A 22,409-nucleotide genomic window follows, 5' to 3' on the forward strand; every position below is an offset into this window, starting at 1 on the left:
TAAATAATCTACTGTTGGTTCCAATTCTTTATCTAAGTAGTATGTTTCCACATGTCTTGGGGAAAAAAGATACATACACACAAAACAACGCATGATCTATCTGAAAAATTAGGAAATTAGAGACAAACTAAAGGAGCAAATAGAAATCCTCTGCAGTTACACAGCTTATTATTAGAATTAACCAATGAAAACACAGGTATACAGTGTAGGCCTTTTTGATGCACAAAATTACATATTTGGGTTTTTTTTATTTTTTGATTTGTATCCAACAATCATAGTTTGTTAACTTGATTTTCAAAAGTTGACCCTGAATTATGGGTTGACACTGAATTATGTGAAAATACTGTAATTTGTCTTTTGTTCGATACCTGGGTTGTCCTGAAATCATTAACAGTATGCTATTATCAATGTCTTTATTATGAATAATACATTAATGATATTTTCTTTACAGAAATAGTCCCCTCACATCTTTATTGGCAGTTAAACACTTAGGGTTCCTCTCAACTCAGGCTGTGGAATAATCTCTTTTCAAGGGTTGTGGGTTGAAGGCAGGAGAGAACGTGATCCTAAGTGCCTGGGCACTGCCTTGGCGTATGGAGAGAAGCCTGGGCCGTGGGCTCCCTCAGAGGAGAACTCAAGGTCTTTTCACAGCGGTGACCACACTACTATCTGCAGGGGGTGGAGGAGAATCAGAGAAGTGTGTGCCATGTAAATCAGGCACATCAAATTTGCACATCTGTAAAGCTGTTTCATGTAATTATACTGAGTATGTTTGTTCCCTTCTCGACAGAGCTGTGTCTTGGCTGGGCTGTGAGATCCCCAGGAATACACCTAGTCATCCATAGCGATGCATACATTTAATACTCGTGAGGCAAGAGGAATGTTCGTTCATCTTTGAGCAACAACAAAAGTTTCTTACAAACAGATCGTAAATTCCAGAAGGCAGGTGCAGTGTCTGCTCTGTTTGCCATTGTATCCTAAGGCCTAACATACTGCCTGGCATACAGCAGATGGTTGACACATATTTGATGAATAAAGAAAATAAAGTGACAATATCTCAATCCACCTGCCAATCAAGCTTTGGCCCTGCTTTCCTGTAAGAGGACTTGGACTCATATAGGTGTGCTGCCTCAATCCTGTTGCATAATTTGGAGAGCAGTGTTATAAGATTCTATATCTGACACAGGTACTAGTGTGCAGGGAATGACATTTTTATTTTTATATTATTTAGCTACACAATGTTTAGGGCTTCATTTTGTATGTTATTTCCCCAGGAATTGAACCCTGAGGGAAAGAAGCATTTCTCAAGGGATCTGCCTGGCCTATAAGATCCTGATCAATTTAAGTGCCAATAAACTACCTCGAGATTCTTCACTAGTGGATGCTGCTATTTAAAAATTTTTAGAAACATTTAAAGCGCCCCTAAATACCAGATTCTTGTAATGGATGGTCAAATGTTTCTCTGATTGGCCGGGCACGATTGCTTGCGCCTGTAATCCTAGCACTCTGGGAAGCTGATCAAGGAAGATCCCTTAAGTTCAGGAGTCTGAACCAATCTGAGCAAGAGCGAGGCTCCAGGACTGTCTCTTCTACAAATAGAAACGTTTGCTGGGCATTGTGGAGGGCGCCTGTAGTCTTAGCTTTTCAGGGGGCGAGGCAGGAGGATTGCTTGAACCCAGGAGTTGGAGGTTGCTGAGAACAAGGCAGATGCCACAACACTCTAGCCTTGTTTCTCTGATGACTAGTTGTGCTTCTGGAAATAACTGAATGAATAAAAATAACGAACCACTTACTGAGTACAATGTACAAGGACTGATACCGATGTTGTGCTCTCGTGGGCAATTCCATTTGTGCACATTTAACTTATCATACATGTCATTTTTGTAGTTCTGATTGTCACTTTGTATTCAAAGGATTCAAATGTCTGCGTCAATGTTTCTGCTACCATTCATTTCTTTTTGTTAGTATTTTGCAAAGTAACATCATTTTGTGGGTGGTAGAAAGAGTGTCATGTAGCACAGCTGGTTAAATTTAAAAAGTATAGGAGTGAACAAACGTTCTGTATCAACTGATTTCTCTGTTTTGTTTTTCCCTTAGGTGACAATGGCCAATATTGGAATAAATGGAAATAATTACCCGAAAACTTGTGAAACAACTCTGTTTGCACTCCGGATGGCGACATGGAATCAGATCTTAGACCCCTGGGTGTATATTCTTCTACGGAAGGCTGTACTTCAGAATCTCTACAAGCTTGCCAGGCGCTGCTGTGGTGTGCAGGTCATCAGCTTACAGATCTGGGAGCTAAGCTCCATTAAAAATTCCTTAAAGGTTGCAGCTATTTCTGAGTCACCAGTTTCAGAGAAAATAAATCAGCAAGCACTTAGTTAAATAGGGCGGTAAGTCAGTGTAGGGTTAGAGCGCAACTGAGAAATGGTTGACAATGTTTCAGTTAACTAGATGAAAACCTAGAGCCTAACTGGAAAATTCAGACCTCAGCATGTAGTTTGGGGGTATTTTGGTCAGATTCAGCTCCTGAAATTTGCTCAATGATCATTATAATTGTATATGTTCACTTGCTTTGTCAACTGGAGGTAGACCTAGTGAAATAATGTCATGGGTGTCAAATAGGAAAGCATTTTTCAGCTTATCTGTGTTATTCATGCTTTGGGTGAATCTGTTGAGGCCTAATGTATTTATTTGTACAGGGAAACAGCTCTGTAGGGGTCACTGCTGTGTAGCTCTTCCTTATAGATTAGGCTCAATGAATGGTGCCTCCTCGGTGTTGGATCTGGTCTGTTTTTATCCCTCACTATTAGCCTCAGTCAATACATAACTGCTTGGTCATGACACCCGGGATTCACTGCAGCGTCATTCTGCCAATCTCTGCAGGTGCAGGTCTGGCTGACAGGTTGCCTGATCTTGCGAACCTGTTTAGAACAGGCCCGTGCTTGTCATAGTTGACAAATATGACAGCTTGCATTTATTATTATGAAAGTCAATTGTGGTTTGAAGGGTTTTTTTGGGTAAGTTATAGATTTTCGGTTTTCAAATAATTCCTTCTTCCTCTCAAAATGTTAATGCCCTAGTACCCAGTAAAGGTTAAGAGAAACCACAGATCTATGTCAGCACTTAGGCAACTTGCCTTGTGGCAGGTTCTGAGAAGCAATCCCTCCCGTGGGTAAAGCAAAAACACAGAACCCAAACCCCAGGGAGGGGCAGGAGGAACACTCGCGGAGGTGCTTTACCCAGAGTCATCATTTGGGTCGGAGAACACAGATTTGTGCCAAAGAAACACGGTCAATATATAAATTTGAAGACTATCTAAAGATAGTGTTTCTGCTTTATACACACACACACACATGGATATCAGAAAATTCTGTTGCAAGTACATTCAATAAATCTATAAAATTGCATCTTCTGAATCCTTTGCTACCAGAATCAAGGGGGTAAAGATTAGCAATGAGCCAAGCATTTGGAGATCATTTAGAATACGTGCTGCTTAAATGAGCCCTCGGGGATTACTTAAATGCTTAGTAATCTCTCCCCAAATTTCCCTATGATATTTCAGACTTTTTCTTTGTATAATTCAACCCAAAGGATATTAGTATTCATTTAAAATTTTCTAGATCCATCACAGAATAAGGTAGGCAGCTCTGCTTTACAGTAGGAAAATACATTTCTGTGTAAGAGTTCTTTGCTTTTATTAACTTGGATTCATTTTAAAATTTATCTTCCCTGTTAGGCTGATTTCAGATTCTCTAGGAAATATGTGCAATTCAAATAGACTTAAATTATCAAGTTCGCAAACTTCTGCTTTTGATTGTTTATTTACATTGGAAGTTGTTATTAACTTCTGTGAATTTTGATACATTCTATCAAGTAAGTGAAAAGAAATGAAGAAAATACCCTCGTTGAATATTTAAAAGGAGTCAGGTTTTTTTTGTTGAGTTTAAAGAAGAGAAATACATAGACACTGGCGCATGATATTCTTAATTTAAGATCAGTAAATGATTAGTCACACAAATTTAGGTTATTATATATAGAACACATCTGAATAGCAGACAACTGACAAATACTTGCCAGATTAAACTATAGGTAATAGTTTCTTTGTATCAAGTGAACATGAAATTGCAAAGTTTTGAGCATTTTAATTTAAAGCGACCTTGATTGGTTATTGTAGTATAAATGTGTGTGTGTATGTTTGTATATAAGCATGTATGTGTGTGTATATTTATCTCCAATGAATATACTTAAAAAAGGGTTGCAGTTGACAACTGCTGTTGCATTACATAAATTTTCTCTTGTGTCTCAAGAGCACTTCAAGCTTAGAACTTTCAGGTAGGTGATTTGCTTTCCGAGCAGGTATTTATTTTGTACAGCTACTTGGTAGTGTTGGTGTCCTGGGTACTAAGGCAGGAGGAACCAAATCTCCGCAATTCCTCATCGTGCTGGAGAGGATGGTGCAGAGAGCGTGTCCGTGGATTTTGACTGGGGAGACGCACGGAGGAGAAACTTATCCTCCGACAGCCCCAAGCCTCTTCTCCTGGAGACTCCTAAATGCATGGCAGAATTCTTGTCCTATTGCCGGGATGTCGCCCTGGCTGTGCTGTTGTGACGTGATCATGTGTGAGAATATGAGAGCATGCAAAGCTTTGGGGAGGGAGAGAGGAGTTACTCTGGGCCTTTCCTAGAAGGGCCGTCTACGTTATCCGAGCATAGGTTTGGGACAAATTGGTCTTAAAATGATGTTAAACCCAAGAAAGTGACATTCAAGGTTGAAGAAAAAAATCAGTGAAAGAATATGTGTTTGCATTATTTTAGCCTTCTCTTCCAAGGAAAACCAAGTTAGAGAAAGTGAACTCAACCATGTGCATACCTGACTTCAGAATTTTATTTCTGTTATTATACACGGTGCATGTAGTTTGGTAACTTACTGTATAACGAATAACAGAGTGAAGCGTCTATCGATAACTTTCACATAAACGTTCAATGTGAAGTAATATTTGTTCAGATTTCTGGAAATAGTACATACAGTTTCAACAAGTTTGCCAATGTGAGTGTTTTAAGCTCTGTTTGAAAACTCTTAATTAAACCTCCAGAGTAACTGGATTAGTCTTCAAATTGGGTAAAGTTGTATGGAAGCAACTTCACATACTATTTGAGTATGTGATTTCTGGGGAATTACATTATACTGGGGAAATGAATTAAACAGTGCCCTGCTTTTTCCAGGTGTTTGTGAGTTTTTAAAAATTGAGACGAAACCCCCCTACACATGGGTTTTTATGATTATCAATACAGAGACAAGTAATTCTAACTCGTAATTAGTTGTGAGTACATCCAAAAACATCAGATCTTTTACCAATGGATTTAACTAAGTGATAAAAATATGCCCTTACATTATTTTTTTCTAGAAAAGTTGCTTCTAATTATCAACATATCTAAAGAGGAAAATATCTAAAAGTTAATAAAGGCACATACAGACAGAGTTATTACGTATTGGGTGGTCTTGTTTGCTCACTTCATACATAAAAAGAAAAACCTGTGGTCGTTTTGTGCCTAATTTGAGTTAGAACCCAGATAAGAGCACTTGTTAAATAGTGAATTTGTTCTGTGAAAACTGTTATTAGCTTCACCTGTATACCATCATTGCTCTGAATCAATGAAATGTTTAGAGTCAGAATATAAAGGTTGGGAATATACAATTTATTATGTCTTCATCTAGGTGTCAAAGATCTCACCACCTGGTAAATAATGTTGTACTTCAACTTGTTACCGAAACATTGTAATAGTAGATAAAATGTGTTTTTGTCTTGTGAATAAATGTGTTTTCTGCTCTTTGTACTTGTTGGATTGTATAAGATATTCAATGATATATGTATATTTTGTTGCTTGTGTTGGTATGCAACTCATACAGTTTTAGTGCTTTAACTAGCTTAAAACTCCAAATAAACGAGTTTATAATAAACTTGGATTAATGTTTATCAAGAGTGGTTATTTTTCAGTAGGTCATATAAAACTTGGAACTTTTGAACCTAAACTGCCGTTTTTATCTGCAATTAGATAGGAAGGATTTCATCTTGCTTTCCAGGGTCACTTTTTGCTTTCCCTCGCCTACCCTCTCTTTTGTGACATCTGCCCTCTTTCTTTAACCTGAGTCTTGCCTTACCTGAGCAAGTCATAACTCAGATAGGAATCAAAGCCTGACCTAGGTGTACCACTTGGAACAGCCTAGATGTGTCTGGTATGACAAACAACCCCCACATCTCGGTGCCGTAAGCTTCACAGAGGGCTGGACCTCACCCTTGGCTCCTGTCCACTCTGAAAAGAGCTCTGCTCATTGTGATCCCTCAGAAAACTTAGGTGACAATGCAACAGTCTTTCTATGCCACGTTCCTGTGCTGGAGTGAAAGGCGCAGAGCGTGGTGAATCACACACAGGCTGTTAGTGCTTTTGCCTGGAGGAAATACACATTGGCTCGCACTTCTCCAGCTGACACAAACAATATGGCCCCACTAACTTCAGGGAGAACAGGTGAGTTCAATGCTAAGGTACTGCATGAGGGAAATTGAAAATTGGTAGACAGCTCTCATGGTTTCCCCATAAGGTAAACCTTTTCTTTTTTTTTTAATTCTTGCCTTTGTAATAGCATTTAAATAGGACCTATGCTTTTAAAATTATTATTTTGATTTAGAAACATCATGACAGAAACCCATTTATGACTCAATCTTGTTAGGTACCGATAAACATGCTCTTGTAATTTATAAAGTTAGGCAGAATGAATGCCACAACGCTGCTTATAATAAATAGAAATTTAGATGATGAAAACACTACAGAATAAAAAGACTCTTAGAAATTCAGGAGGCTGAAGTATTTCTGCCCAGTTCAAACACTGCTTAGTTGTTAGGTCTGAAATAATTGCTTTTTGAAGATGTGAAAATGACTAAAAGGTATTTTTGCTTTTGTATTTTTAATTTCTGTCTGACAGAGTGTGTTTACCTTGAGATACCCTAAACCAGCGCTTCTCAGCCTTCCTAATGCCGCAATGTATTTTTATTGTTAAAAAAGGGTTGCGAACCGCTGCCCTAAATCAACGAATTCTATCAACACGTCAGACAACCTGAAATAGAGCAACAGCCCCGGAACAGGATTCAACTGTACATTTCGTCTTCTCCAGAGAGGCATAGACCTTCCATTTTGAACCCAAACATGAAAAGTACATGACATAAGTTAGAAATTAGACTAAAAATCAAATCTTAGCAATCTTGAAATGTAAGTTCATTTACACTAAGTATTTTGTTTTAAGGTTCTATAGGGGGTTATTGTACAGAATTTCTGGCTTAGTTGTCCTGTGTAAATATCAACCAAAAACAATATGTGATTATGAGAAAATAATTTGATGCCTTTTATGCTATCAATCTCACATTTAATATTTTCAGTTGTCAATTTAGATAGTTTATGAAAGAATAATGAAATTTCACTTTATCTTATAGTAGAGCAGCAGAATTATTGAAATCGGAAGGAACTATATCTTGCATTTTAAATGCACTTTAAATTCTCACTTTAACAAAAACACGAGAACTCGGTCTTAGAGTTTTATATTTAAATTTATTTGAATTCTTTTTAATATCCGATTTGTAAAATCCTAAGTTAGCAAGGTGCATTCTGTTGTTGGTAGAGTGCTAATTTCCCCTGTGAAATGAGGCCATCCTACACTTTAGCATATACTTACTTAGTTTTAGTTTTAAAAATCAAATTTGTGCTAGACATAATGTTTTGTAACCTTTTATCATAGTCAATCCATGGCAGTATGTAAGAATATTCTTTTTAACAACTAAATAGTATTATATAATGCATATGCACCATAATTAAATAACAATTTCTTTATTGATGGAGCTGATTTTGTTTCCAATTCCAATGCTATTTCAATATGTATGTTCTTAGGTTTATTTATGGGTTTTAGCATCTCTAGATTAAGGCATGCTCATTTTCAATGCTGGTATGTACTGCTAAAATGTGCAGTGTGAACTCAAATTCTCTTTTAAGAGAAAATGTTTGATTCCTGAAATCACCTGTTGTGCATTTCAGCAGTCTGCTTGGCAGAAATAAATCCTATTTGAGCTGTTCTTTAGTTGTATTTCCCGTTGCTAATGGGACGTTGAGCATCTTTTCATACATTTGTTAGTGATTTGCACTTCTTCTGCCTGGTTCCTGAGATTTGTCCATTTTTAATGTGTTAATTTTCTCTTAATAACTTTCAGGAGAACTATGTGTATTAAGGATATTAACCTTTGAATTTTTAAATATGTTGCCAATATTTGAAGATTGCCGTGTTACTCTGACCAGCAAATGTCTTTCCCTACATATGAATTTTATATTTTGCTTAGGCAGACTATTCTTTTATGGATTCTTCGATTTGTTTCTTATTTACAAATATTTTTCCTCCTCAAATATTATAAATATATTTGCTTTGTAATTTTCTAAAATTAGAGTTTTATTTTTTATCCTTAGATTTTCTAGTTTTTTTTTTTTTTTAATTTCTTGCTATCTTATAGGAGGCATTGATTTTTTTCTCCCCAAATGTATAGCCAATAGACTCTGATATTTTTTGAGTTACATTCTTGAAATCTTATCTTGGGTAGGTTTTCACTGGTCTTTTTGAAATATTGAATTTACTTGGCCTCTATTATTAATCAGACTGGGAAATGCTAGCCAGGGCCATCAAATAATAAAAATAATACTAACCTTAGCATTCAACAACACTAGGATTTATTACCAATTTTTCTAGTAAAGAACGTAATTTTATGTGCTACCTTTTTCCCTTTTTGCCAGATGTCTGCAGTGACCAGCAGCATAACATTTCCAGATGGTTAAGTGGGTCAGTTAGGAGTTGCATTAGTTTGCTGGAACTATCGTACCAAAGTACCAGAGGCCGGGTGACTTAGAACAACAGGCATAGAATTCCTTACAATTCTGGAGGCTAGAAATCTGAAGATAAGGTGATTCGTTCTGAGGCCTCCCTTCTTGTCTAGTAGAGGGCCGTCTTCTTCCTTCGTCTTTAGATGGTCTTTCCTCTGTGTGTGTCTATTTTTCAATCTTCTTTTCACATGATGACACCAGTTACACTGGACTAGGACCCACTCTAGTGACCTTATTAAGTTATCCCTGTAAAGACCTCTACCAAAAAGCAAACTGGGTTTTAAAAGTTCAACATATAAATTTTGGATAGACAAAATTGAGTCTCCAACAAGCGTGTACTAGTTGGTGACATTGAGACAAAGCTACAGTAACTGGGCCACACAGGGATTGAGCCTGTTAATTCAGATTCATTAGCCCAATAGCCTATGTAGTGATTTTCAAACATTAGCATTCATTTACTTTACACGGATAATATTCTTTTTTTTTTTTTTTTTCAATTGAGACAGAGTCTCACTTTGTTGCCCTCTGTAGAGTGCTATAGTGTCATAGCTCACAGCAACCTCAAAATCTTGGGCTCAAGCAATTCTCTTGTCTCAGCCTCTCAAGTAGCTGGGACTATAGGCAGCTGCCACAATGCCTGTCTCTCTCTCTCTCTCTTTTTTTTTTTGTGGTTGGTTGTTTAGAAGGCCGGGGCTGGGTTTGAACCCACCAGCCCTGGTGTACTTAGCTGGTGCCCTGACCATTGAGTACAGGTGCCCCACATGGAGAATTTTCTAAACCAAATTGCTAGCCCCCACTCTAGTGATTGATTCAGTAGGCATGAGGTGGAGCCAGAGAAGTTATATTTTTGCCAAGATCCTGGGCAGTGTTAGCCTGAGGAACACACTTTGAAAACTGCTGGTCAAATCAGTCAGGCTAACCAGCAACATGGCATGATAGGAAACATCCAAAGAGCCTCAGACTTTTTCACAAGGCAAAGTTGTGCCACTATTGTAGTACTAGCACGTTCATTCTTTTTCTAATTTATCTTTTTTTTTTGCCCCAACTCTAAACAAGCTGGATCTGAAAAATGTAAAAGCTGCACATCAAGGGGATAGAAGGACACAGCTGACACAGATTGACAGTCAAAATTGTACGTATAAAACCAAAGGAGACTTAAGGGCACCAGAGGTAAGCTGGTCTCAAATCTCTTACAAGTTTCAAAAGGATTTTGTCACCATATAGACACACACACAGGCAAAAATTTCCATACTAGTCTCTGGGACTGTTGCTTACATTTTATTATTCTAACTAAAGCTTTTTTTAAAGAAAATGTTCAAGGCCATTTGGATTAATTTTACATTTTCCTCCCTAAGCTTATAATGTTTATAATCTTCTTTGATCCTTGTATTTTCCACTCTTTTTGAGTCAAGTTGGTCTTAAAATAATTTCTGACTTGGGTACAATGAATCTTTCAGGACTTCTTGGCTTTTCAGTGGGATACTACATCTCTATTTTCCAAATAAAATATGATAGTAATCCTTTTCTTCTGGGACAAGTAAATCAATTATGATGGATTTTATTCAAAACAATTAGAGTGACAGTTGAGGATAAATGGATCAAAGCTCAATAAAATATTTGAATACAAAATCCCATTTTAAAGGCCTTAATGATACAGAATCTTTTATACAAGTCCAAGTAAATGCTATTTCTAAGGTAATAAATTAAAAAGAAAAGAAACCCTACAGAAGCAAAAGGCCAGACTGTGCATTTTCAAGACAGAGTCTCACTCAGGAAAGTTGTTCACCTTTCTAAGAAAATTATGTCATTGACAGAATGTATACACAGAAAATAATATCAAACATAAATATAGAAAAAATGTGTTAAGTAGCCACTTCTTTAAATGTACCATTCTGAATCTCAGTGCCAAATATTCCAACTTGTAAAATAAGGTATTTGGAAAGTTGAAAATGGCAATAAGAAAGAGTGTTCGACACCATTTGTGCAGCATCATCTTCAGATTGTGACATTTGTCATCACTTTATGATTTTGGTTTGTAAGATTAGCTATGTTCTCACGGACTGCTCAAAAGGAAATACAAAGCAGCTTGAAAACATCTTGAGAATTAAAGAAGCTGAAGTTAGAAGTGCTACATAGCTATTTGCTTCCCAAATTGTGGTTAGGCAGATATTAAAATTATCCTTTAGTGATGTTTTCAGAGATGTCTTAGGAAATAATGGCATTTCCCATGAAGTAGAATTCTCTAGAAGCTTTAGGTATTGCTCCAGAATTTTTTATCCTTTTTCTGACTTATAGTACCTATTCTTATTAATCACACTAATTAGAAACTTGTGATGATCAGGAAGAGTTTTCCAAGAATAGCCCCATGTGCCAAGGCCTTGGGGTGAGCAGGAGCTGGGATTTGTGTAGTGAATGTACTTTCTGATGTCTTTTCTGTTCAACTATAGAATAAATTGGTATGTGTCTCCCATGTCCCTTAGACATGCTGTTAGACTACACTGTGTGCTTATGAAGATAAAGTTTTAGTCCTCTACTGATGTAAGCTGCTTTGTGACTTGTGCACAACTAAATTATAAATATATCTCAAACACAACAAAAGAACTTATGATGGATTGTCATTCAATTCAAATTAAGACAGGACTTCATTTTGAACTAACCAAGCAGCATTAACCACTTAGCCTGTGGGCTGGCACTGCTATCCTTTGCTTAGAAACTTTCCATATTCCTGATTTGGGAAGGAGAATAACTTTGGGAGGAGGGGGAGAGGATTTTAATGTTTGGAAGCCTCAGAAGAAAAATCTCTACAGATTTCAAGAATGGAAGATGATCTATCCTGATATTTCAATATTACCTCTGGAATCATGTAAATCTCTTGAGAATTCCCGGTAATTCTTTATAAGGCTATGATTGCCTCCTGAAATTCAACATTTTAACTGTCCTTTTGAGTAAATTTTGCAAGTAGATAAGAATGTTATTAAAATATCGACACCATTTGAGAAGCAGTCTGTGGTTAGACCTCCACTTGCCTAATGATGTGTTTTTATTTGTGGATCAAGCCATTCCTTATTCTGACTGTGTGAAGCTGTGCGTACATTGTTGCTTTATTGAGAGGTGCTAGATAGTGTTGAGTCCAGACACGTCAGTATCATCATACTTCATTGATGTGTAGCTTCCTACTTGTTTTTTTTCTTACCACTCTGTTCTCCAAGGGTCATGATTTTGACTCTTGGCACCAGGTTTAGAATTTTCTTCCAAAAAAATAATGATGACAAGGATAACTGTTTTACTTGCTTTCAAATGTTTGTTCTTCCTTGCCTTCAAAATAAGGGCCAAACTACTTAGCATGGCAGACAAAGTCTTTCCTTATCTTGTCTTTAGTGGAGATTCTTTCTGGAGAGTCCAATCAGCCTAGGAAGCCCTTTCCCCTCTCTATTTCTGAATCTCCTTCTGTCATTATCAGGGACATTTAACCAATGACTGTGTTTGTACTTTGATCGGATTTGACAATGTTGAGGCCTCACTAGTTGTAAAAATCATATTCTCTTGCCTGGAGTTTTAGATTTCATAAACTTATCAAAAAATATTAGCCTCCTACAACCCAGGTTACACTGCTGCCATGACATTTTTAAAAAATATGATGGTATAATTTAGGAGCCCTAGTTTATAGAGCTTGACATTGAAAACATAATTAAGAATTTTGTTTGTCTAATGTTATTAAAAAGTGACTGAAGTATTGTATATTTAATATGCATACCCCCTAAATACTCCTCATTAAATTTTTGTTTTTACAGAAATATATCTAACAACCTTTAATCTGTATTACAAGCATATTAATAAAGAAATAATCAGGATAAGTGTACTTTAAAAAACCAGATATTTATTTCCAGTTTATAATTTGCTTTAAGAAGTTTTGGGGACAGAAACTCTACTGATATTAGTCATGCAAATGTGCTTCTATACCACTGCAAAGGGGCAACAGGGAATGTGTGTAGAAAGCCCTATGTGTGTGGGGAAAGTGGGTAGGGAATATAATTGGGGGGCATACCCTATTCCAGACATTGTACTAGGTAAATATTTCATACTCCTCAACCCCCCTCCATGGGACAGTATTTTACAACGAAGCTGAAGTAAAGAAAAAGTGTCTTGTCAGTTTCTGATAAGACAAAGATAAATGCTTTGTGCTTTATCACATCATAACTGTGCTGTTAATGATATAAAGATTTGTTAGCAAAAAGCCCCAAACAAAAAACAAAACAACAACACCTCCCTCCAAAAAAAACCAAAACAAACCCAACCCAGGAGAATTGCGCTGATGCAATGTCGGTGGGCGATAGAGGAGACATCTGAGCAAATCATGTCTCTCCAGGGAGATCCGAATTTAATTTGTGTCATTGGAAGGTTGAATGACTGCTCTGTGAGTAACAGACTGTGTGGCATTCAAGTGTGACATGAAAAGTTTGCAAATCCAGTTTTTAAAACTATCTGTACCACTTTCTTTCGCGGGTACAAATGGTTGTGTAGAGAAAAAAAAAAATCACATAGCATTGATTAGTTTAGCATTTGGGGCGGGAAGCAGAAGGTGGGGTTAGGGAAATCACTCAGGCCCGGGTGTTTGGAGGTCTGCTTGTGCACTGGGAAGACAGTAGCGCAATACGCACATTCTCTCTGCAACATGGGTCTTTTGGGCCTTCAGAATTCCTGTACTCATATCCTAGCATCTTTGAAATGTTAGTATTTGAAAGACTAAATTGATACTGTTTAAGAAAATTTTCTCTGGCCAAAAACATTTGAGAAAGTCATTCTAAATCATCTTAAGGGAACGTCAAAATCTACAATAGGCAAAAAACATCTACAATAGGTAAACCAGTTTAACCTTGTTTAAGGTCTTGAAAAGATGGTAGTGAGGCTAAAAACATTTTGCTTGGCCTACTTCTTGAAATTCCTTAACACTATTTTGGGAAACGGTCTTTGATGAGGAGCAGAACATAATTTTTTGCTGTTGTGAGCTATAATTTGTGATTTTTTTTTCTGAATACTGTTACCTTATATGCTAATCAAATAAGGAAAGTTCTAGAGCAGAAAGCCATGAAACAGAAAAGAATCATTGATACTACTGTGCTTTTTTGTTTTTTTGGCCGGGGCTGGGTTTGAACTCACCACCTCTGGTATATGGGGCTGGTGTCCTAATCTTTTGAGCCACAGGTGCCGCTCAACTGCTGTGCATTCTTGGTAGCTTACAGGCTTCTGAAATGTCAATCATATTCACCAGAGAGGGGGTTAAACAGGAAGGAGCAAATAAAATTGTTGGGGGGACTAAATGAAGTAACGTTTACACTTTTGCTTTGTTGTCCAATATTTACTCGTTTGTTTCTTAAGAGAACTATATCCTTTGTGCTCACTTTGCAAGGAAGTGCTTCATGTGGTTTCACCCTTGAATGTCTGAGACGGTCATTAAGTGAGAAGGTGTCATGTGGAAACCAGCCGAGAAGCAAAATTCTCCCACCCTGACCCAGGTTTAAGAAATTTCTCCTGTCCTGAATAAAACTCGTATCTCATACAAACGTGAAAATGTCACAGTCCTTTCTTAGCCATCTCAGATTCTTCCAATTGCTTTTCCAACAGCAAGTTAAATAAGTCCAAGCATGAGTGAGTTGTGGAAATCTGTAGAGTGAGCCCGAGCCTGCTAGATCAAGAAACCGGGTTACCAGGGTCAGTCATACCTGCGAGCTGCCCAGTGGGAAGACATCGTGTAGATTTTACCACCGAACTAGAATATGAAGCAAAGAAAATGGAAAAAATAGCAGGGTGTAACACGTTTCTCTCAGGCTAACTAGTTGATTTATAGACTTGTTTGATATCTTTTTACATTCTGTTAGGCTATCCTTGGAAATATCAAGAATTAAATGTTATAGACAGTTAAACGTAAAAATAATCTAGGCCAGCCAAAAGAAAATCTTTCTCACAATTGTATTATCATATCCAGCCATGGTGCCTTGCTATTTTCAATTACTGGGAGAAGTAAAATGACTTACGTCAGCCTATTAGGCAATTTCGGGTTTTTGAAGGACCCAAAATGACTGCACTTCTTTCTGACTTGTGTTAACTCCTCCTCATGAGGCTGGAGCAGAAGACAAGCAAGGAGTGAAAACAGTGGCATTGTCACATCGGTGGGTGAACCCCCAGGACTGGTATTTTTCAATTAGAAGGGGGTCATTTTCTTAATGGAGAGGAAGGAAATTGACCCCTGTGCAGTAGGAAACCTCAGTTAGCCAGTGGAGCAGGTGGCTTGTGACTAACCTACGATGGTATGTCTCTTCACAGCTGCAGTGCAGACATCAAGAAGGTCCCAGAACGTCAACTAGTACGGCCATCCCTTAGCCCCAGAGTCACGCAGACACTGTGAGGGAACAAGGAACCAAGTCTCTCCCCACAGAAAACTTTAAAACACAGCCTTCACTTAGATTTTAAACAACATTTCCTGCTAGATTCATGTTTGATTAACAGAGCTCAGGGCAACTGCATTAGTAACTTTGCACTTTGGTATTTATCTCATGAATTTGCAAAAAATGAACTCATAGAGGCCAAAGGCCTGTGTGACACTATGAGATAGGCCTCCATGAATAAAAGATTCTGAATTAAGATTTTAGGGTTCTGCTGGAAATGTGATTTGGCATCATGTCAAGCGCAGAACTTTAGTATCACCATGCGTTTCATGAAGGATAGAACCAAGTTAATGTCGGAGAGAATTGGGGCACTAGGTTCTAAGTGAAGATATTAACATAGATTTAAAAGAGGATTTAATATTTAATAGTATTCAATAAACTAATAGGCTTTCTTTTTCTAGAAAGAAGTAATACAAACTCATTTATGAAAGAAATGATTTCACAGACATCACATATACCATTTACAACAATGTAATCAACTCCCAAAAAGATATTCATAGTTTTTTTTTTTTTTTGCAGTTTTTGGCCAGGGCTGGGTTTGAACCTGCCACCTCTGGCATATGGGGCTGGTGCCCTACTCCTTTGAGCTACAGGCACTGCTCCAAGATATTCATAGTTTTAAGGGGAAAAAACCTGACACCTATTGAAAATTCTGGAAAAGCTGGTGAAATAAAGGGGATTGTTGGAATAGCAAATGAAATAAAAATGAAGGCTGAGAGAGAGATTTCAGAGATTGAGGTTTCAGAGATTCCTAAAATGAAGCTGACCTGCCGTGAGCCTGATTGCATCCTGTGTCCTGACCTTGAGTTCTGTACCAGTGATGCTGCTTTCTAGATATTCAACCTCTCGGTTTTTCCCTCCACTCCCTTTTAGTTCTTTTAGTTTAGAAGAAAATCAGAAATGCCACCTTGTTTTTTTCTCTGTGTTTTTTTCTCTTTTCCTCTGTCATCATTTTTCCTAAAATACCTTTCTTTAATCTAAGTTCAATTTTAAGATGATACATATTGCTAGAAGAAAAAAAAGCGAATTAAGAAAAAAAAGTGAATTGTGTGGCTATGTTCTTTCTTCTACTCTACCACTATATACTCTGCAAGTGATAGTCCAAGAAAATCTCTGTTGTGTTGATGACTTGTACCCAGTACTTTGTAAATCTGTTGATTTTTGTTAAATCCTTTTGGCAAATAGAGGAGTTTTTTTTTTTTTTCCTTGCATCCAGGAATTGGCTAAATACAAACTATTATGAAAGATCTTTTGCTAAAGTCTTTTCACCATTGGCCACTCATTTCTTGAACCGCGTCCTAGAATAAAAATGGTTGATATTTTGGAGATATTAACTATGTTCATGATATTTTAAAGAAGTTTAAAAAATACAGAGTCTCAGAGTCTCCTACTCTGTATAGAGTAATCAAGTACGTTAGTCACTAATAAAACAACCCAAAGCTGGTATGTACCTCGTCCATATTAATTAACTGTCGCCCTTCATTACAGAACTCATTAGGGGAGGAGTATTGTACTAGATACTTTAGAATCTGATGTGGAGACCTCAAAGTAGAAATGAAGGCTCAATGAATTGACTCAATAAAAATCCATTTGAAATGTGCTTTGTATTTCTAAATCAGAAGTGCTGTGCACTAATTAAAATAGTGATAATTAATAAATAGTATTCACTCCACAAATTAGGCCAGGAACACTGTCACCCTGGGGATAAGTAGCTATTTTGATGATCAGAAATGTTTATTCACTCAAGTTATGGCCTAAAATCCTGAGGCTGCAAAGCTAGAACTGAAGCTATTTCTGATGTGAGTGGAAATTTGTCAAATTAAAGTTCATGGAGGAGTCTGCAAATCAGCCAGATTAGACACTTGGATGTGTCTGTTCCTGGGGGAACAGTGTGGCCTCTGGCAGGAGGGATCAGGATGCTGCTACCCAGGGGTGTAGCAGAAGCAGGCCTGGAAGCAGGTGGGCGATGCTTCCCAAACAGTGCTGGCAAGTGCTGGGTTAACCCAAAGGGTTTCTGCAAGTGTCATGATGCTTAAGACTCCAGGGAAAGGCAAGAAAGAGACAGTGTAAATGAAGGGCAGGAGAGTTTCCCATTTCTGGGGATACATGTTTCTCTAAATTGGGGCAGAAAAGAGACCTGGCAAGCAATGACACAGGGCTGATGACGTCATGATGACAATACCAAGGAGAGGATGCTCAAGAAGCAAGTCTGTTTCTGGTGTGATAGAAAAAAGAAAGATTGGCATTATGACTCCCAACAGATTAAAAGCAGATTTAATGTGCCTTCCCAGGGAACAGAGAGTGACGGACATGGAGCTGGTTCTCTAGGGCCCCCGTGTGCTATTCCTTCCTGTCATGGTCATGAACATAGGGGGACACACACAGAACTCCCAAACTGGTGTTTGTAATATGGGGGTGGGTTAGGTAAATAGCATTTGGGGAATCTCTCAGAATCCCAAACTCACTGGCTGCCTGGGGTGGGCATTGAGCAATCGCTGAGACCCCATGGGCTTAGCGCACATACTTGAGCCAGGAACTACGGCTCCTCTCAGGATGGAGTGTCCCATATTTGAATGACATCCAAATAACACCAGTCCTTTGATTAATACCAGCTGAAGGAGGGATCACGTGTGCTGTCAGTGAACAGTCCTGTATTTCCTTAGATTATTGCTAACACCCCCTCTTCAGTGATTTATACCCGCCACTTCAGTGCCTGGCTCAGACCTTTCGTACTGAAGACCTGATTTAAGCCAGGCTTTCAGGTTTTAACGTCCTAAAATAGGATGAGGTCAGTGCTAAACTAATCTCTCAAGGAATGCTTAGTTTTTATCATAGAAAGTGATCTTCCCACAACTAAGGGTGAGAAAAAAGAAAAGTTGCATCCTCTTACCTACTTTCTGTTCATTTATGTTTTGAGGCATCAAAAGAGGAAAATAACACGTTTGTAAACAGAATAGGAGGTTTGGAAGCAAAGTGAATTTGAATCCAGCCACACTATTTGTGTCAAGATATTTATTTCCTTAACTGGAGCCTCAGTCTCTTCCACTAAAAAATACAGATAAAAATCCATAACTATTAATGAGTTTTAAGGTTTAAGTAAGATTTTCACATGAAAATTTCATTGTAAGGTGCTTAGCACACAGCAAGTCCTATGATTTTCTTTTCTTTTTTTTTCAGTTTTGTTAATTTGATTTAAAAACATTACTTTTAAGATGCATATTGCAGATTCTTACCAAAAGATGATAAGATGGCATCATGTACCCACTAAAACAACAAAAATTAAAAAGTAAATGATGCCAGGTAGAGGCAGTAAATGAACACTTATATAGCTAGTGAGGGAGATAAGTTAAAAATAATTCTGAAAAAGCCAAAAAGAGAGTATTTAATGAAATTGTGTATGAACATATCTACAATACCCAGAAATTCTACCAGGAGGCACATTGCCAGAGAAATTTTTTCACGTCCACATAGACAGGCATGCATAAGTCTGTATGCCGTAGTGCTTTTTGAAATAGTAAAAAGTTAGACTGATAATGAATGATTAGAAAGGGAATGATGAATAAAATGTCGATTCATGAGATGAGATACCACGCAATGGTAAAAGGGAACCATGTCTGCACACATCGAGATTGGTGGAAATGGTTCAGAAATACAACTAAAGAGGGAAAATAGATGCCCAACACTGGATGCCTGTGGCATGGGGGAGAGATAGGTGATCAAGGTTTGAGGGACAAAAGGGAACAAAAATGATGAGATAGGGCCGGACCGGTATTCACAGATGTGCTGTGAACTGAGTCTGTAGATCCATCAGTTGCATTTTGTTTAACTAAGGTTCCTATAATGTTAAATGAAACAGCAGATAGAAACAGTGTGGGAACAATTCATGAAAGGTAGCAAGGCTTGTCTATGCTGAGGCTTTACCCTCTCCAGTTGGTTCTGTTAGATAGGACAGGATCTAAAGTTTTCTCCACTGGGGTTTGCTCTTGGGCGGTCCCCGCAAGGCCCCTATAAATACTTATGTTTGAAACCTTTGCCCCTGACAACTCCTGGTCAGTGCCAGGGACCAGTATTTCTCTTTTAATTTTTCTACCAGTTTCTAATTTTTTTTTTTTTAGAGACAGAGTCTCACTCCATCGCCCTTGGTAGAGTGCTGTGACGTCACAGCTCACAGCAACCTCCAGCTCTTGGGCTTAGGCGATTCTCTTGCCTCAGCCTCCCGAGTAGCTGGGACTACAGGTGCCCGCCACAACGCCCGGCTATTTTTTTGTTGCAGTTTGGCCGGGGCTGGGTTTGAACCCGTCACCCTTGGCATATGGGGCCAGTGCCCTACTCACTGAGCCACAGGCGCCGCCCATTGTCTTACATTTTTAAAGCATCGGTATCACTGCATTGTGTCCTCCTGACTGCAAAAGAAACAAAGTAAGTTTCCACAGGAGACCCTTGGAAAACCCTTTCACTAGGCGGGGGGCGTACAAACCCCTGGGGGACGTGAGACTTATAACATAGTTCTCTCCAAGGAACTCTCCTTACAATTTCTCTTTGTCTGATCTCCAACAACCCAACTATTTACATTCTTGATGTAGGTAAAGGATTTAAGAGTTGAGCTTGTTTTTACCCTTTTATTTGGTCCTTTCCTTTTTATCTGGATATCCTGCTTTACTCCAGGATCCGACCACCTTTATTATCTGTTCCTAGAGGCCAAGGATATCCCACTTTCTCATTTTAAAATTTCTACCGATTATACAGTGTCTGCACACAGTAGGTGCTAAATAAATGCTCCCTTTGGATAGTATAGTAGTCTCCTGTCTCTCTGCTTCCTCTTCTGCCGTTCCCCACAATCCATCCTTTTTCCACACGACAACCAAAGGGCGTCTTTAATAAAGTAAATCTGAAATGTCCTTCTCTGGCCAAAACCCTTCCACAAACGCCTACCGTCATTTGAATACAATGCAGTCTTTTTTTGTGATTTCCAAGGTCTGTCTGAACTGGAAATTTTTTTCTTCTTATCTTCTCACCAGCTGCACGGTGGCCCCAGGAGTCTTGCCGTTCTTCTTGGGAGCTCTGCTCCCAGATCTCTGCGCAGTGTGCTCTTTCCCTTCCTTCACATCTGTTCTCAACTTTCATGCAAGATGCCTTGGGGAACCACTGTACTGAAAATAGCATCTCCCCGCAAGCCTTCTATTTCCTTATGTGGTTTTAGTTTCTTCATGGCCCCACCTGACATTGTGTATCCGTCCTCTGTCACTGGCAGTTCATGAGGATGGAGATCTTCGCTTTGTGCGCTGCTCTGTCACCAGCATCTAGAGCTGTCCCTGGCAGACAGCAGGTGTCACCCGTAGTGGTGTGGGATTAACAACCTCTCCTATTCTAAGAGCGTGGCTGATTGAGCTCTTCTGAGAGAAACTTCAGTATGGTGCTCAAAGCTGTGCAGGAGCTGGCCTTCATTTCCCTTCCTACGAGCTTTAATTTCTTGTCACTTGCTCTTTCTTTCTAGTTTCTGCAGGTTGAATTCAGAATGTTTGTGGTTGCACTAGCTCACATTGTGTTTCCTTTTTCTTTTTGAAATTAAATTTGTAAGCCTTTACACAGCATGTGCATTCTTGAATTCATCCCAGTCCTGGCTACTCTGTAAAATAAGATTTCCTGCCAAGATGGGCCATTTATGTTACTCTTTTGGCTTCCTTACAATTCTGGGAAAATTGCTTTAGTTAACATTTCTGAAATTCAGCATTATAAAAAAAAATTCATCATCCCTATGATTTTACTCAAGCACTTCCTTTTACCTAAAACTCCCTCTCCTCATTTCCATCTGTTGAATTGCATCTATCTTCAGCTTGGCACAACCACTGTCTCGAAACCTTCCATAGTGCCTGTTTAAGAGTATAATTTCTCCATCCTTCTAATGCCTATGGTTCTTTATCTTATTATTTTATTGTTTATCTATTATATTTTTAACTTTATTTATATACAGAAAAAAACTTTTCTTCTGGAAGATAAGGCTTTTTTTAATGTGTCTTTTTTGAAAGAGATTTTTGTTTTTATTGTTAAGTATTCATTGAGGGTACAAAGAACCAGATTACATTGATTGCATTTGTTAGGTAACTCCCTCTTATAATTGTGTCCCCACCTCCAAAAGGTGTGTCACACACGGTGACCTCCCACCCCCCCTCCTTCCCTGTCTCTGCTCTCCCTTTCCCTCACGCCCCCACCCACTGTGTACTAGGTCATTAACTATCCTCATGTCAGAATTGAGTACATAGAATTCTCGCTTCTCCATTCTTGTGATGATTTACTAAGAATAATATGTTCCACTTTCATCCAGATTAATACAAAAAAATTTAAATTCTCCATCTTTTTAATAGCTCAATAGTATTCCATGGTATACATACATACAATGTTATAGTTTGTAGTCCATTCTTGGGTTGGTGGGCATTTAGATTGTTTCCACCTTCTAGTAATTGTAAATTGAGCTGTGATAAACAATTAAGTGCAAATGTCCTTATATTATAATAATTTTTTTTCTTCTGAGTAGATGCCTAATAATGGAATTGCAGGATCAAATGGGAGGTCTAATTCGAGTTCTTTGAGGATTCTCTATACTTCCTTCCAAAAGGGTTATATTAGTTTGCAGTCCCACCAATAGTGTAAAAGTACTAAAGGAGGAAAATATTTCTAAATATCTACCAAAACTTCAGATAATTTTATGAATTGTTTTAATCCACATTTTAAAAATGGAAAGCTTTCTGTAAAATGGGGTTCTGATATTAAAAAATAATAACAAAGACACATCGGTGCAGACTCTCCTATGCACTATTATTACTTACATTTTAGAGGTAAGGACACTGAGGCACCACAGTCTCACGCGCGTTCACTGTTGACAAGGAGGAGGTACTGGGACTGCAAAGGTCCAGCCGACAAGCCCCATATTGTACCGTTTCTTATTGCTGGTACATACTCTTCAGAAGTTGGTGACAAGCCAACAACTCTACTCTTGTGGGTATTAAAAAACCCAGGCATCCTTTTCAAGAAGAGAAAATTATAACAACTTGA

General features: G+C 38.2%; 1 protein-coding gene across 3 annotated transcripts in view; it reads left to right on the plus strand.

Annotated features, from left to right (window-relative positions):
* The window catches only part of PTGFR (prostaglandin F receptor), a 39,584-nt gene extending 33,643 nt beyond the window's left edge, over positions 1-5,941 (plus strand). For all 3 annotated transcript variants that reach the window (XM_053592701.1, XM_053592700.1, XM_053592702.1), the window contains exon 3: positions 2,098-5,941. In XM_053592701.1, the coding sequence (XP_053448676.1) occupies positions 2,098-2,388 (291 nt within the window). In that variant the 3' untranslated portion in view covers positions 2,389-5,941. The remainder of the gene's footprint in view (positions 1-2,097) is intronic.
* Positions 5,942-22,409: the final 16,468 nt, after the last annotated feature.

The sequence above is a fragment of the Nycticebus coucang genome, chromosome 5 (genome assembly GCF_027406575.1).
Source record: "Nycticebus coucang isolate mNycCou1 chromosome 5, mNycCou1.pri, whole genome shotgun sequence".
Lineage (NCBI taxonomy): Eukaryota > Metazoa > Chordata > Mammalia > Primates > Lorisidae > Nycticebus > Nycticebus coucang.